Here is a 16,679-nt window from a genome sequence, read left to right on the forward strand (position 1 = left end):
TGTGTAGCTTTAATTTGGTGTCTTTCATGTGTGATTTCATAAAAGATTGATTTTTATAGTAATATATTTGAATTTGGCACGCTACAATTTTTCTGGATTTTGGCCAAGTGGGACGTTAGCATCCCACATATCCTAGAGAAGTTAACTTGGCTTTCGAAAGACCTTAGAAAGGCAGGGTAGGATAGATATAGGTCTGTAGCAGTTTGGGTCTATAGTGTCTCCCCCTTTGAAGAGGGGGATGATCGCGGCAGCTTTCCAATTTTATGGAATCTCAGACGATACGAAAGAGAGGTTGAACAGGCTAGTAATAGGGGTTGCAACAATTTCGGCAGATCATTTTAGAAAGAGGGTCCAGATTGTCTAGCCCGGCTTATTTGTTGGGGTCCAGATTTTGAAGCTCTTTCAGAACATCAGCTGTCTGGATTTGGGTGAAGGGCAGTTGACCGGGGTAAGGGTACCCAGGTGGAAAGCATGGCCACCCGTAGAAAAATGCTCATTGAAATTCTCAATTATAGTGGATTTATCGGTGGTGACAGTGTTTCCTATCCTCAGTGCAGTGGGCAGCTGGAAGGAGGTGCTCTTATTCTCCATGGACTTTACAGTGTCCCAGAACTTTTTTGAGTTTGTGCTAAAGGATCCAAATTTCTGTTTGAAAAAGCTAGCCTTAGCTTTCCTAACTGCCTGTGTATATTGGTTTCTAACTTCCCTGATATGTGCATATCACGGGGGCTATTTGATGCTAATGCAGTACGCCACAGGATGTTTTTGTGCTGGTCAAGGGCAGTCAGATCTGGAGTGAACCAAGGGCTATATCTGTTCCTGGTTCTACATTTTTTGAATGGGGCATGCTTATTTAAGATGAGCGAATTTACGAAAGCACCCGAATGTCYATTGAGAACGCACAACRACTATACCATTTAGCTAAGAATGATGTGAATAATCAAGTCAATAAACGTTGGGTAGTTAGTTAGCCTATAGTTAACATACTGGCAAGTTTGATGTATAAGTAGCCAACTAACGTTAGATAGCTAGCTAACATACCGGTACATACTGCTGTAATGATATGCTAAGTGGCTCTTAAGGACAGCGACAAATTTTGTTAACATTTGTCATAATTAGTTAAAGCAATGAATTTGTATCCGCTATCATTGGACTTAGGCTCCATATTTTCTGCCATTTTCTTCAAATCTGAAAACGATGTGAAGCCACAACCATTTCCTGAAGAATTGCATTATGGGCCCTTAAAGTACAGAAATCGTGTCCTTTGCGTGTATACTTCATATTTTGGCAAATTTAGTACGACATCCGGGAACYTTTGGCATACTAACTATATCCATACATATGACCATATACTCAATTCATGACACAAATAGTACAGTTAGTGTGGGTAGTATGAGTATTCGAACACAGCATATATCTTTTTTACTTTTTAAAATGTAGATGTTCCAAAGGCCTGCACCAGTGGCATGTTGACAATAGGACAAAATGGGCCATGTCAGTCAGAGCACATCCGCCTAATTTTCCATATAAAAGTACAACTATGATGGCAATCATCGTCATCCCAGCTTCGAAAGGAAGATCCTCTGACTCACTTCCATTGCTGATGGCCGTGATTCCTCGATAGAAGTCCTCGAAGCTGATCACCCCCAGCCCACTAGGATCCAGGAACTTGGTCAGATCCTTCACCTGTAATATAGAGACAACCATGAGAGACCTTTCAAAACACATCAATCATAAAGCTCACTTCACACTATAATTAAATCAGCTTTGTTGCCCGAATGCTTTATGAATAAATCAGATGGCATTCTGTCCAAATGAACGTGATGTAACAGGCAATGAGCACACAGGGTAAAACTGAGCAAATTGAATTAAGAAACAGGGGACAGCATCCAAATTGAAAGGTTGTGGCTTTGCTATCTCAGAGTACATCTGAAAATGGACTACCTAAAACGACTGATATTTCATTGAGCTCAGTCACGTCATGGAAATATGTCTAGGGCTGTAAAAACATCCTTGAAAATCGTTAAAATCACAAAACTGTCTCACTGAGGCTTCTGTGGTTAGGCTACTTCAACTGGTATGTTTCTTTCCAAGATGAGACAATAGGAACCAATACAAAAGTTATTTGTTTCTGCACACGTAGACATTGATTTCTTAACTCTTTTATAAAATGTACATAGAAATATGTGCTTCAATTTTACAGGGTTGCAGTGTCCTCAGACAAGGTAACCAGGGTTGAGCTCCAAGTGTCTCGCCTCCCTCAACACAAGGCCAACACTTCTCGGCCTACATAAAGCAAAACACACACACACACACACACAGAAACAAAACCTTGCTACACAACTTGAAATGCACAACTTGCAGCAATAAAGATTTATATAACCAAAGACACAGTGTGCACCCGGCACTCAAATGACAAGACACTGTACAATCAATCAGTTACTTGATGTCCCACATCCATTCCCCGGGGTAACCTGGCAACAAGTGAGGTGGTATCCAGGTAGATAGGCCTACAAGTGTGTGTGCTTTACACCCCAATGATGTATTAGGCATAGACCTCAAGAGCATTGTAGACCTTATAGCCTTAAAGACATTGYCTTGGAATGTTTGGAATGCACTTCATTGTTTTGGTTTCTTAAGAATAGGCTCAGAAGAAGAATCACTTCTAGTTGTGACCCAAATTCGTACATTTTTGGGGGGTTAAGTTTAAAAAGTCGTTCCCTGGAGCTTTAACCGTGGCGCCCTTGGCAACCCAGAATATGATCAGACTTTAACCTAGAAATGAGAGATACAAATTCGGTATGTTGCGATTAAACATGTCCCATACTCATTACGGTGTCATTCCCTGCATGTATCATTTACAATAAGCTGGGAGGGAAGTTTGTGTGCAAAACACAAGTGGAGGCCTTGGGAAAACCTTCAACTTCAACATGAGAACAGATGACACAAAACCAAAGTACAACCCTGACTGGGCTTTAACTTTTTGGAATGGGCATTCCTGTATCGGTTACATACACCCAAATAGTCGATCTGCTTAGAAAACATGAGCTCCATCTCTAACAGCTTACAGTCGTGGCCAAAAGTTTTGAGAATGACACAAATATTAATTTCCACAAAGTTTGCTGCTTCAGTGTCTTTAGATATTTTTGTCAGATGTTACTATGGAATACTGAAGTATAACTACAAGCATTTCATAAGTGTCAAAGGCTTTTATGGACAATTACATGAAGTTGATGCAAAGAGTCAATATTTGCAGTGTTGAGCCTTCTTTTTCAAGAACTCTGCAATCCGCAGCAATCCGGAGAGAAGTGGCTTCTTTGCTGCCCTTCTTGACACCAGGCCATCCTCCAAAAGTCTTCNATTTGAATCGCTCTCCTTGAAGTTCTTGATGATCCAATAAATGGTTGATTTAGGTGCAATCTTACTGGCAGCAATATCCTTGCCTGTGAAGCCCTTTTTGCGCAAAGCAATGATGACGGCCAAGCTCTGTACTGGTGGTACTTTAGGAGACGGTCCTGGCGCTTGCTGGACTTTCTTGGGCGCCCTGAAGCCTTCTTCACAACATTTGAATCGCTCTCCTTGAAGTTCTTGATGATCCAATAAATGGTTGATTTAGGTGCAATCTTACTGGCAGCAATATCCTTGCCTGTGAAGCCCTTTTTGCGCAAAGCAATGATGACGGCACGCATTTCCTTGCAGTTAAMCATGATTGACACACCTGTGTTAACGAGAGAATCACTGACATGATGTCAGCTGGTCCTTTTGTGGCAGGGCTGAAATGCAGTGGACATGTTTTGGGGGGATTCAGTTWATTTGCATGGCAAAGAGGGACTTTGCAATTAATTGCAATTCTTCTGATCACTTTTCATAACATTCTTGAGTATATGCAAATTGCCATCATACAAACTGATGCAGCAGACTGTGAAAATTAATATTTGTGTCATTCTCAAAACTTTTGGCCACGACTGTAGACCTGAAACTCTTAGCAAACTGTGGATTGACTGAGATGTACAACCCTCAAGGTGATAGACCGACATATGTTTCCAGCTAGTCGATTAAACTCAGCTCACGATTTAGAGGTGAGATGGGAATGGTTTGCCTTGTTTTGTGGTTTAACACTAAAATGATGAAGAGTTCAGGTTAAATGTTTACAGTCAAGCTCTTCCTGCTCCCCATCTCTGCTATGCAAATCTTCCATAAATTAGGTTGACCAGAGGGTGGGTGGTAGTGAATAGATGGGTCGTTTAAAGTGGTTGCAGATATTTTAACAGCAGTAAATGAGATGGAGGTTGACATTTCAGAGGTGAGAGTGGGTGTTCCCCCGCAATGGAGCTTTTTACTTGATTCTCCTCAGAACAGGCCAGTCAACCTGAGGGCAGGGTCACTATAACACACAGGAAACGCCTCTCTTCACACCTCGAGTAAGAGAGTGGGTGAGACCAGCACCCATCTACCAATAGGTGCCCTTCTTTACGAGGCATTGCAAAACCTCCCTGGTCTTTGTGGTTTCATCTGTGTTTGAAATTCACTGCTCGATTGAGGGACCTTACAGATAATTGTATGTGAGGGGTACAGAGATGAGGTAGTCATTAAAACACCTTAAATATGCACTATGCAGAAATCATGCCACCATTTCCTGGATGCTAAAATTCTAATCATTCGCTTAATTTCAGTTTATGTGACAAAATAAGCAATAATAGTGTAGAGAATCATTCTACCATCGCAGTGAAATATCTTTTCCATRAACAAAAATATTTTMTTTTCAGCCGTTTGAAGCTAGTGTACAAAACTGAAAGTAAAAAACTAAAGGGAAACACAGAAGAAGCGCACAGAAAAGATATACCGCTTCTTAGACTTGATTTCAATGAGACTGACAGATCTATGACATACATTTCTATTTGAGTTTGGAGAGGTCGCCCAAACATTTACATATTGCAGCTTTAAAAACTATTATCGCACACAGTGGGAGTCCATGCAACTTATTATGTGACTTGTTAAGCAAATTGTTACTCCTCAACTTATTTAGGCTTGCCATAACAAAAGGGATTAAATACTTAGACTCAAGACATCCCCTTTTCATGTTTAATTAATTTGTAATAATTTAAAATAAAACATGAATCCACTTTGGCATCATGGGGTATTGTGTGTAGACCAGTGACAAAAAAGCTATAGTTAATCCATTTTAAATTCAGGCTGTAACACAACAACATTTTGAAAAAGTCAAGGGGTGTGAATACTTTCTGAAGACACTGTATTATCTGTCCTCTTCTTGTTCACTGTTCTCTCCTCCCACTCATCCACACTGTTGCCTGATTGTCACACCACAAGATCACTAGCTCCTCTTCCTGGAATAATTCCGGGATGGGATTTGCATTCAACTCTGAGGCCCCATTAAAGAATCACGACAACAATGCAAATATCAGATATCTGATATCACACCATACATGCAATTTCTTCACCCATCTACAATGATCAATTCAGGGAATGTCCTATACAGGCCGAGCAGTGTGAAGTTAGCTAGGCTAGAAATGAATTCTCSTCTGCTCAGACCTACTTGTGAAACATTTTTGGTTACACACACGAGACTTGCCAAGAGCTTTCACCACAAGGAAAATACAATTATTTGTGAAACTTACAGGCACAATAAAAAGCCACAAGGAACGACAACATTTACCACATTCAGAAGATAAGTTGCTATAAACAAGCTTTATAGGCCCACACTGTTATGCTTAATGCCTTTATGGACCTTTTTAGGCTATATTTTGTTTATGGCATGGCATCTCACTCATTCACATGAATTATGGTGCAGAAACCAGAAASAGCATTGCATTTCTGCAACCTCATTACTGAGAAGCTTGTATTACCGCTGAGCAAGGAGGGAATTACCAAKATTAATCTGTATATAGGTTAGGCCTAGTCCTATTGTCCTTTTAACAAAACCAAGATGGATTTTTGATATCACTAACTCTTGGTAGCTAAATTATATGGGCTCTATATGGCTGTCTAGCCTACAGGATGGAACATTTGTATTAACTAGGCCAGATAGCATACAGTCCTTGAATCAACAACCCCAAATCCACTCAAAAGGTCATTACATATCATTATCCAAATTCTGGAGGTAAGTCTACTGCTTGATTACTTTCCTAAATTATGAAAGCAAACAAGTCTGAGCCTATTTTTCTTTCTATAGTCACGATAGGTCATCTGAGTAGCAATTGAATTAGCTGTGAAGGGCACAAACTTGCCCACAGCTCTTGGAAACCAGATATGTAAATACCGCATTTCATTGCGAGACACTGATGTTATCAATCTACACAATCTGGTTTGCGATCCAAAACAAATCCTTGAGAAACATAGAAGCAAGGAAACCTCAAGGATACTACGGAGCTTCACGTGGAAGAGTCCATCAGAAACCAAACACCATGGAATAACACYGCGTTAGTCTACACCAGCGAACTGGGAAGGTTTATAAAATGTCATGTTAATTTATCTTGTGCCACAAAAACAGAATATGGTACCTCACGGTGATGGTCGAGAGTGAAGCAGCCACCTCCCTCTCAGAAAATGGGGTCATGGGCAGATTGCGGTACCCTACCGATTACAGCCTCTCTGACTCAGGGGGATACATTCTACTCTTAATCCTCCCTAACCACTCCGCCTAGGGAGCCATAGATGCCTACGGCGGTGTACAGTACTGAACAGGGGTGACAGGGGCTCTTTAAAATGTGGGAACGGGATTAAAATAGGTGATTAGTCAGCCAGCAACAGAGCCTGCTAATCTATCCCATTCCTGTTGGAACCAGCCTCCTGTGCATAGAGTTATATGGTTCATAAACATTTGGAATCAATGTTTTTTTGTTTGGTATACATTTTAAAGAGAAAAATCTGAGTCTCTGTTTGATTCCGTTACCATAAGTTCATAAAAGTTCATWAAATTCCCACACCAACAAAAATGCACTTTTTGCAGCCGAAAGACTATTCCCAGAGCCTACCCATGATTTTGCAAAAAAAGTCAATAAGTCATCGTTTTAGTCAAAGTATGATATATTTGAGCTTGAACAGAGAAATCCATGTTGTGTGCTTCCTGATCAAATTACGTACATTTAGATCCGACTACACGCGTCTTGTGAGGGCTGGCTTTAGTTCATTTGGAACCACCTACGAAACATGTACAGTTGAAGTCGGAAGTTTACATACACTTAGGTTGGAGTCATTAAAACTCGTTTTCAACCACTCCACAAATTTCTTGTTAACAAACTATAGTTTTGGCAAGTCGGATAGGACATGTACTTTGTGCATGACACAAGTAATTTTTCCAACAATTGTTTACAAGTCTGGTTCAACCTTGGGAGCAATTTCCAAACGCCTGAAGGTACCACGTTCATCTGTACAAACAATATTACGCAAGTATAAACACCATAGGACCACGCAGCCGTCATACCGCTCAGGAAGGAGACGCGTTCTGTGTCCTAGAGATTAACGTATTTTGGTGCGAAATGTGCAAATCAATCCCAGAACAGCAGCAAAGGACCTTGTGAAGATTCTGGAGGAAACAGGTACAAAAGTATATATATATCCACAGTAAAACAAGTCCTATATCAACATAACTCGAAAGGCCGCTCAGCAAGGAAGAAGCCACTGCTCCAAAACCTCCATAAAAAAGCCAGACAACGGTTTGCAACTGCACATGGGGACAAAGATCGTACTTTATGGAGAAATGTCCTTTGGTCTGATGAAACAAAAATATAACTGTTTGGCCATAATGAACATCGTTATGTTTGGAGGAAAAAGGGGGAGGTTTGCAAGCAGAACACCACCATCCCAACCGTGAAGCACGGGGGTGGCAGCATCATGTTGTGGGGGTGCTTTGGTCCCGTGTGGCTCAGTTGGTAGAGCATGGCGCTTGCAACGCCAGGGTTGTGGGTTCATTCCCCACGGGGGGACCAGGATGAATATGTATGAACTTTCCAATTTGTAAGTCGCTCTGGATAAGAGCGTCTGCTAAATGACTTAAATGTAAATGTAAAGCTTTGCTGCAGGAGGGACTGGTGCACTTCACAAAATAGATGGCATCATGAGGGGGGGAAATTATGTGGATATATTGAAGCAACATCTCAAGACAGTCAGGAAGTTAGAGCTTGGTCGCAAATGGRTCTTCCAAATGGACAATGACCCCAAGCATACTTCCAAAGTAGTGGCAAAATGGCTTAAGGACAACAAAGTCAAGGTGTTGGAGTGGCCATCACAAAGCTCTGACCTCAATCCTATAGAAAATCTGTGAGCAGAACTGAAAAAGTGTGTGCGAGCAAGGAGGCCTACAAACCTGACTCAGTTACACCAGCTCTGTCAGGAGGAATGGGCCAAAATTCACCCAACTTATTGTGGGAAGCTTGTGGAAGGCTACCCAAAATGTTTGACCCAAGTTAAACAATTTAAAGGCAATGCTACCAAATACTAATTGAGTGTATGTAAACTTCTGACCCACTAGGAATGTGATGAAAGAAATAAAAGCTGAAATAAATCCTTCTCTCTACTATTTTTCTGACATTTCACATTCTTAAAATAAAGTAGTGATCCTAACTGATCTAAGACAGGGATTTTTTACTTGGATTTAATGTCAGGAATTGTGGAAAAACTGAGTTAAAATGTATTTGGCTAAGGTGTATGTAAACTTCCGACAACTGTACTTGTGTGGACTGACTACTTCCTGTTTACAACCTGGTGCTACATCTTACTGCTGTCTATAATGCACTTAGTTCAATCTGGAGCTGTTGTATGGTCTGACTGAAACGGTGAGTAAGAAAAAAGCTAATATTATTCTKATGAGCTACTGATGTACACTTGGCTATAGTATGCAGGCTGGCAAGGCACACGTTGACTAGCTTCATGGTTAACTTCACCTTGATAACATTAGCTGGATAGCTAGCGTGTGACATCAAAAGTGGGTGAAGACGTGGATAGGTGAAATGTCAGCACAGCTGGGATACAGACCCGTTTCTGAAGACATGTTATGCACGGAAGCGCTACAAATGCCTATGGGTCATTAACAAGTTTAGCTAGCTATAGTATAGGTAACAGTGCGGTGGTGAAGTAAATCCATATGAAGTAGCTAAGTTCATATATATATATACACACACACACACACACACACACACACACACACACACACACACACACTCACAGCTTTACCAGTACTAACGTGACTGCACCGCTTTTATGTTATCAAACACCAAGGTGTCTCCAAAACTGTAAGGTGCCTATAGTAATAAACCTAGCTGTCAAAGGGAATATGTGCTTGCTGGTAAATGTGATACAAAATACTGCACATATCAAAACATGCTAACTACAGTTCAGATAAAGTTGTAAGGGCAAAACATAATTATGTTTAATTTGCTAGCTAGCTCGCTTTCAAAGATGAGATTGGGCGTATATAGCTAGTAAAACTCGTTAATCCCTAAATGTTTAACTTCTGTGTTTAGCAGAGTAGTAACATTCTGTCCTATCCAACAGGCACCAAATGTGTGAACTAACATTAGTGTTGCCTCTATGCCATTTTCTCTTACACTACCCAACCCATCCTCCTCTGCTCTGCATGGCCACAAGAGTGAAACCATGGCCAAACAGACACCTTCCGCTCCACGGATAACCCTTGAGTATGTCATTGTCAAGTTCATAGAATGTAGGCTATACATTGATCCATGAAAGACAGAAAATGTGTCTATTCACAAACTCCACCTTTGTGTCTGTGTTTCAGGAGTCAACATTCAACAACAATTCAGCCTCACTGAAGTTTGTCCAGAAAAATGCAGTGTACACATTTATTTCTGTATCTTATTGTGAAAGTTGCCGATGTCACTGTAAATAACTCACACACGCCCAGAAAACAGATAGGATTCTCTCTCTCCCAAAAAATGCAAATCAGGTCACTGTCCATGATTGTCCAAACCTGATAAAAATCCCTACAACAATACGTGAAGTAAAGTCAGGACTACAAAAACGCTRAACAATCATGGGTGGATTGACCTGGGTGTTGATGCATACAGTGGGTAGGAACCCGACAGCACTGTCTTGACTGTATACAGAGAGAGCTAATCCCTGGCTGATTCTCAGATCTGTGGGCTAAACTGAAAACAGCTAAATGGTAATGTATGAACCAGCTCCATGACAGACGATGACAATTCAACAACCTACCTACAGTATGTATTTCATGTGTCTTACAGGACTGAGGACTCCCGGGCTGTGTGATGAAGACCAAAGACAGAGCTTAGCAAGCAGAGGCTGAGCAAGCAGCAATATGTTGACATTGACAAAGTGAGGATGAGGATTTAAAAAATATATATAATAATTATCACAGAATGGGTCCATATTTTGTTCTGTTGTCATTCAATGCCTGTTCTGATAATGTTTACAAAGTACAGCAAAAGCCCAATGTTCATTATAGTCTACTCCTGCGCTCAGGGTCCTACCTCACATTGACTACTGAGGTTTCCCAATGTTACAATATGTTTCAGGGGGGCCACGTGGACATTTCAATCGTTATGGGGGTCCTCATGAGCACAACTGAAATTAGAACCATGTCTGTGCTCTAACATGCCACCACTTCCTTCTCTCTTGACCATAACCTATTTTAAACTGGTGTTCTTGTTCGGAGAATACAAGCTAACTAGTCATTTTTTACTCCATGCAYATCAATAGTGTAATATCTGGATGAAGTTTGATAATTCAAAGTAAATAATAAGGAACATGAATATCATGTAATTCTACTGTATTGTATACATGACAGTGTAGTTAGGGAAATTGAGAGGGGGAGGGGTTTGCCTCTTCATCAAAAACAGCTGGTGTGCTGACGCGAGCGCGGTGGAAGTGTCAACCCACTGTTCACCAGTCTTGGAATACCTCATGGTCAAATGCAGACCCTTCTACCTCCCGAGGGAGTTTTCAGCTGTTATTGTGCTGTTCTATAAATTCCACCMAAAAATAACAAGCTGGCACTTAAYGGACTGTGCGAGGCTATAAACAATCAGGAAAACGTACTGCTTTTCTGGTTGCCGGTGATTTTAAATCCGTGTCATTCAGACACGCGATGTCCTACTTCTATCAACAAAGTCCTAGACCACTGTTATTCTACCCACAAGCAAGCATACAAGGTCCTCCCTCGTCCGCCATTCGTCAAATTGGATCATGACTCCATACTCCTGCTTCCTGTTTACAAACAAAAGCTCAAACAGGAAGTAMACATGACTCACTCCATTGAGAAATGGTCACTAGAATCAGAGATTATGCTACAGAACTGCTTTGCTAGCGSTGATTGGAATACGTTTCGAGACTCCGCCGATAACGTCAACGAGCTAACCACCTCAGTCACCGGCTTCATTAGGAAAGGCAACGGCGACGTTGTCCTCATGGTGAAGGTTCGCTGCTTCCCCAATCAAAAGCTCTGGATTAACTCTGAGGTTGGCGCTAAACTAAAGGACAGGGTTACCGCACACAGGGCTATCACAGACAACCCTGAGGCTACAGCTGAGGACAGGAACAAGAAGTCCCGCTATGACCACCGCAGTCATCAAACGAGCRAAAGGAMTATATAGGAATAAGGTGAAATTAAATTACACAGGCTACGACGCAAGCCGCATGTGGCAGWAGCTACAGTCCATTACGGATTACAATGTAAGACCCAGCAGTGATCTGCCCCTCTCTACCAGACAAACTTAATGCAYGCTTTGACAATAACAACATTGTGCCGGGTGTGAGGGCCGCCACTGACCCAGAGGATTGGGTGATCTYGTTCTCCGAGGCCRAAGTGAGTAAGGTCTTTAAATCAGGTCAACACCCGCAACTATACAGCTGAAGGCATTCTCAAAGCATGCGCAGAACAGCTGGCAGGTATATTCACAATCATTTTCAAMCTCTCCTTGTCCCAATCTGTATTCCCAAMGTTTTAAGATGGCCACCATCATTCCTGTTCCCAATAACTCTAAGGCTACATGCCACAATGACTACCGCCCTGTAGCACTCACATCTGTAATCATGAAGTGCTTTGAGAGGCTGGCTATAGCACACATCAACTCCATCCTTCCAGACACACTCCAATTTGTGTACCAACCAAACTTATCCAGAGACGACGCAATCTCAATTGCACTACACACTGCCCTCACCCACCTAGAWAATAGGAATACCTATATGAGAATTCTGTTCATTGACTACAGCTCAGAATTCAACACCATTGTTCCCACCAAGCTCGTCACGAAGTTTARGACCCAGGGACTGAACACCTCCCTCTGCAACTGGAGCCTGAACTTCCCGATGGGCAAACCCCAGGTGGTGAGGGTAGGCAACATTACCACCTCCACGCTGACCCACAACACGGGGGACCCACAGGGSTGTGTGCTTAGTCCTCTCCTATACTCCCTGTTCATCCACGGCTGCGTGGCCAAGCACTACTCCAACACATTCATCAAGATTGCTGACAACACGACAGTGGTAGGCTTGATCACTGGCAACGATCAGACAGCATACAGGGAGGTGGTCAGTGACCTGGCTATGACGTGCAGGAACAACCTCTCCCTCAACGTCAGCTAGAACAAAGAGCTTATCATGGACTACAGGAAACGGGGCTACAGTGGAGCGGGTCGAGAGCTTCAAGTTCCTCGGTGTCCAAATAACTAAGGACTTAAAATGGTCCACACGGACACGTGCACAGTCGTGAAGGCACGACAGCGCATCTTCCCCTTCAGGATGTTCAAAAGGTTTGGCATGGGCCCTCAAATCCTAAAAGAAAAAAAACTATACAGCTGTACCATTGAGAGCATCTTAACTGGCTGCATCATTCATTGGTATGGCAATAGCACCGCCCTCGATTGCATGGCGCTAAAGAGAGTGGTGCGGACAGCCCAGTATATCACTGGGGCCGAGCTCCCTGCCATCCAGGACCTCTATATCAGGCAGTGTGAAAGGWAGGCCCGGAAAAGCACTAGAGTCCAGCCACCCAAGCCATAAACTGTTCTGTCTGCTTCCGCACAGCAAGCAGCGCCGGTGCATCAAGTCTGTCCAACATGCTCCTGAATATCTTCTATCCCCAARCCATAAGACTGCTAAATAGCAACAACAAAAAATACAGTGCCTTCAGAAAGTATTCGTACCCCTGGACTTATTCAACATTTTGTTGTGTTAACAGCCTGCATTCAAAATGGATTAAATATATTTTATTCTCACCCACCTACACACAATACCCCATAATTTCTAAACTAAAACATGATCAGACATTTTGCTAATTTACTGAAAATGAAATACAAAAATCTAATTTACATAAAGTATTCACACCCCTGAGTCAATACATGTTAAAATCACCTTTGGCAGAGATTACAGCTGTCAGTCTTTCTGGGAAAGTCTCTAAGAGCTTTGCACGCCTGGATTGTACAATATTTGCCTATTATTCATTTTAAAATTCTTCAAGTTCTGTCAAATTGGTTGTTGATCATTGCTAGAACCATTTTCAAGTCTTGCCATAGATTATCAAGCAGATTTAAGTCAAAACTGTAACTTGGCCACTCCGGAACATTCACTCTCTTCTGAAAAGTGAACGCATCTCCCAGAGTCTGGTGGGAAGCAGACTGAACCAGGTTTTCCTCTAAGACTTTGCCTGTGCTAAGAAACTAAAAACTGCCCAGTTCTTAACAAAGACAAGCATACCCATAACTAGATGCAGCCACCACTATGCTTGAAAATATGGAGAGTGGTACTCAGTAATGTGTTGTATTGGCTTTGCCCCAAACATTCCAAGGATGCCTGTATCTGTGTAGTGACTGGGTGTATTTATACACCATCCAAAGCGTAATTAATAACTTCACCATGCTCGAAAGGGATATTCAATGTCTGCTTATTATTTTATTTTTACCCAACTACCAATAGGTGTCCTTTGCCAGGCACTGAAAAACCTCCCTGGTCTTTGTGGTTGAATCTGTGCTTGAAATGCACTGCTCGACTGAGGGACCTTACAGATAATTGTATGTGCAGGGTACAGAGATGATAGTCAAAATCATGTTAAACACTATTATTGCACCCAGAGTGAGTCCATGCAACTTATTATGTGACTTGTTAAGCAAATGTTCACTCCTGAACTTCTTTAGGCTTGCCAAAACAAAGGGGTTGAATACTTATTGACTCAAGTCATTTCAGCTTTTCATTTTATAAAATGTATAGGCTATTGTGTGTAGGCCAGTGACAAAAAAAAATCTCAATTCAAATTCAGGATGTAACAACAAAATGTGGAAAAAGTCAAGGTGCGTGAATACTTTCTGATGGCACTGTAGCTAACAAAATGACTACATGGACAATTTTAACTGTGCTCCATCTCTATGCACACTCAAGTACCCCGACACACAAAGAAACACTCACTCCATTTGCTCACACACATGTAATATGCACATATATTTATACTGACACACTCAATTTACATACACTCATATAGAGTGCATTTGGAAAGAATTCAGACCCCTCGACTTTTTCCACACTGTTACGTTACAGCCTTTTTCTAAAATTGATTAAATAAAAAAATCCTAATCAATCTACACACAAWACCCCATAATGAAAAAGCAAAAACTGTTTTTTTGAAATKTTTGCTTAACTTCTCTTGGGTAGGGGGCAGCATTTGGAATTTTGGATGAAAAGCATGCCCAAATTAAACTACCAGCTACTCATCCCCAGAAGATAAGATATGCATACTATTAGTAGATTTGGATAGAAAACACWCTGAAGTTTCTAAAACTGTTTGAATCATGTCTGTGAGTATAACAGAACTTATTTAGCAGGCGAAACCCCGAGGACAAACCATTCCGATTTTCTTTAGGTCACTCTTTTCAATGAGTTTCATTKGGAAACCAGATTTCTAAAGGGACCTTCTTGCAGTTCCTACCGCTTCCACTGGATGTCAACAGTCTTTAGAAATTGTTTGAGGTTATTCCTTTGTGTAATGAAGAAGTACGGCCATCTTGAAGAAGGGTCACTCGAAGTGTCCTGTTTGTTAGAAGCCGTGACCAGAAAGCTAACTACAGTTGGTTTTAATCCTGTATTGAACACAGATCATCCYGTCTTCAATTTTATCAATTATTTACGTTAAAAAAATACCTAAAGTTGTATTACAAAAGTAGTTTGAAATTTTTTGGCAAAGTTTAMAGGTAACCTTTGAGATATTTTGTAGTGACGTTTCACAATTTGGAACCGGTGTTTTACTGGATCAAACGCGCCAAATAAAATGGACATTTTGGATATACACTGCTCAAAAAAATAAAGGGAACACTAAAATAACACATCCTAGATCTGAATGAATGAAATATTCTTATTAAATACTTTTTTCTTTACATAGTTGAATGTGCTGACAACAAAATCACACAAAAAATGATCTATGGAAATCAAATTTATCAACCAATGGAGGTCTGGATTTGGTGTCACACTCAAAATTAAAGTGGAAAACCACACTACAGGCTGAAGAAAACAAGTCCAAAATGAGGCCCAGTATGTGCTGTGGCCTCCACGTGCCTGTATGACCTCCCTACAACGCCTGGGCATGCTCCTGATGAGGTGGCGGATGGTCTCCTGAGGGATTCTCCTCCCAGACCTGGACGTAAAGCATCCGCCAACTCCTGGACAGTCTGTGGTGCAACGTGGCGTGGTGGATGGAGCGAGACATGATGTCCCAGATGTTGCTCAAATTGGATTCAGGTGCTGGGGAACGCGGCGGGCCTAGCCATAGCATCAATACCTTCCTCTTGCAGGAACTGCTGAGACACTCCAGCCACATGAGGTCTAGCATTGTCTTGCATTAGGAGGAACCAGGGCCAACCGCACCAGCATATGGTCTCACAAGGGGTCTGAGGATCTCATCTCGGTACCTAATGGCCAGTCAGGCTACCTCTGGCGAGCACATGGAGGACTGTGCAGCCCCAAAGAAATGCCACCCCACACCATGACTGACCCACCGCCAAACCGAGGATGTTGCAGGCAGCAGAACGTTCTCCACGGCGTCTCCAGAACTCTGTCACGTCTGTCACATGTGTTCAGTGTGAACCTGCTTTCATCTGTGGAAGAGCACAGGGCGCCAGTGGCGAATTTGCCAATCTTGGTGTTCTCTGGCAAATGCCAAACGTCCTGCACGGTGTTGGGCTGTAAGCACAACCCCCACCTGCTGGACGTCGGGCCCTCATACCACCCTCATGGAGTCGGTTTCTGACCGTTTGAGCCAGACACTTGCACATTGTGTGGCCTGCTGGAGGTCATTTTGAGGGCTCTGGCAGTGCTCCTCCTGCTTCCTCCTTGCACAAGGTGGAGGTAGCGCGTCCTGCTGCTGGGTTGTTGCCCTCCTACGGCCTCCTCCACATCTCCTGATGTACTGGCCTGTCTCTGGTAGCGCCTCCATGCTCTGGACACTGTGCTGACAGACACAAGCAAACCTCTTGCCACAGCTCGCATGATGTGCCATCCTGGATGAGCTGCACTACCTGAGCCACTGTGTGGGGTTAGAACTCCGTCTCATGCTACCACTAGAGTGAAAGCACCGCCAGCATTCAAAAGTGACAAAACATCAGCCAGGAAGCATAGAACTGAGAATGGTCTGTGGTCACACCTGCAGAACCACTCCTTATTGGGGGTGTCTTGCTAATTGCCTATAATTCCACCTGTTGTCT

At 42.3% G+C, this 16,679-nt stretch overlaps 1 protein-coding gene across 2 annotated transcripts in view; it reads right to left on the reverse strand.

The window, feature by feature from the left end:
• Positions 1–16,679, reverse strand: part of LOC111976264 (rab11 family-interacting protein 3-like) — a 107,479-nt gene that overhangs the window by 84,956 nt on the left and 5,844 nt on the right. For both annotated transcript variants that reach the window (XM_024005042.2, XM_024005041.2), the window contains exon 2: positions 1,593–1,686. In XM_024005042.2, the coding sequence (XP_023860810.1) occupies positions 1,593–1,686 (94 nt within the window). The remainder of the gene's footprint in view (positions 1–1,592; positions 1,687–16,679) is intronic.

The sequence above is a fragment of the Salvelinus sp. IW2-2015 genome, linkage group LG17 (assembly GCF_002910315.2).
Source record: "Salvelinus sp. IW2-2015 linkage group LG17, ASM291031v2, whole genome shotgun sequence".
In the NCBI taxonomy this organism is placed as follows: Eukaryota; Metazoa; Chordata; class Actinopteri; order Salmoniformes; family Salmonidae; genus Salvelinus; species Salvelinus sp. IW2-2015.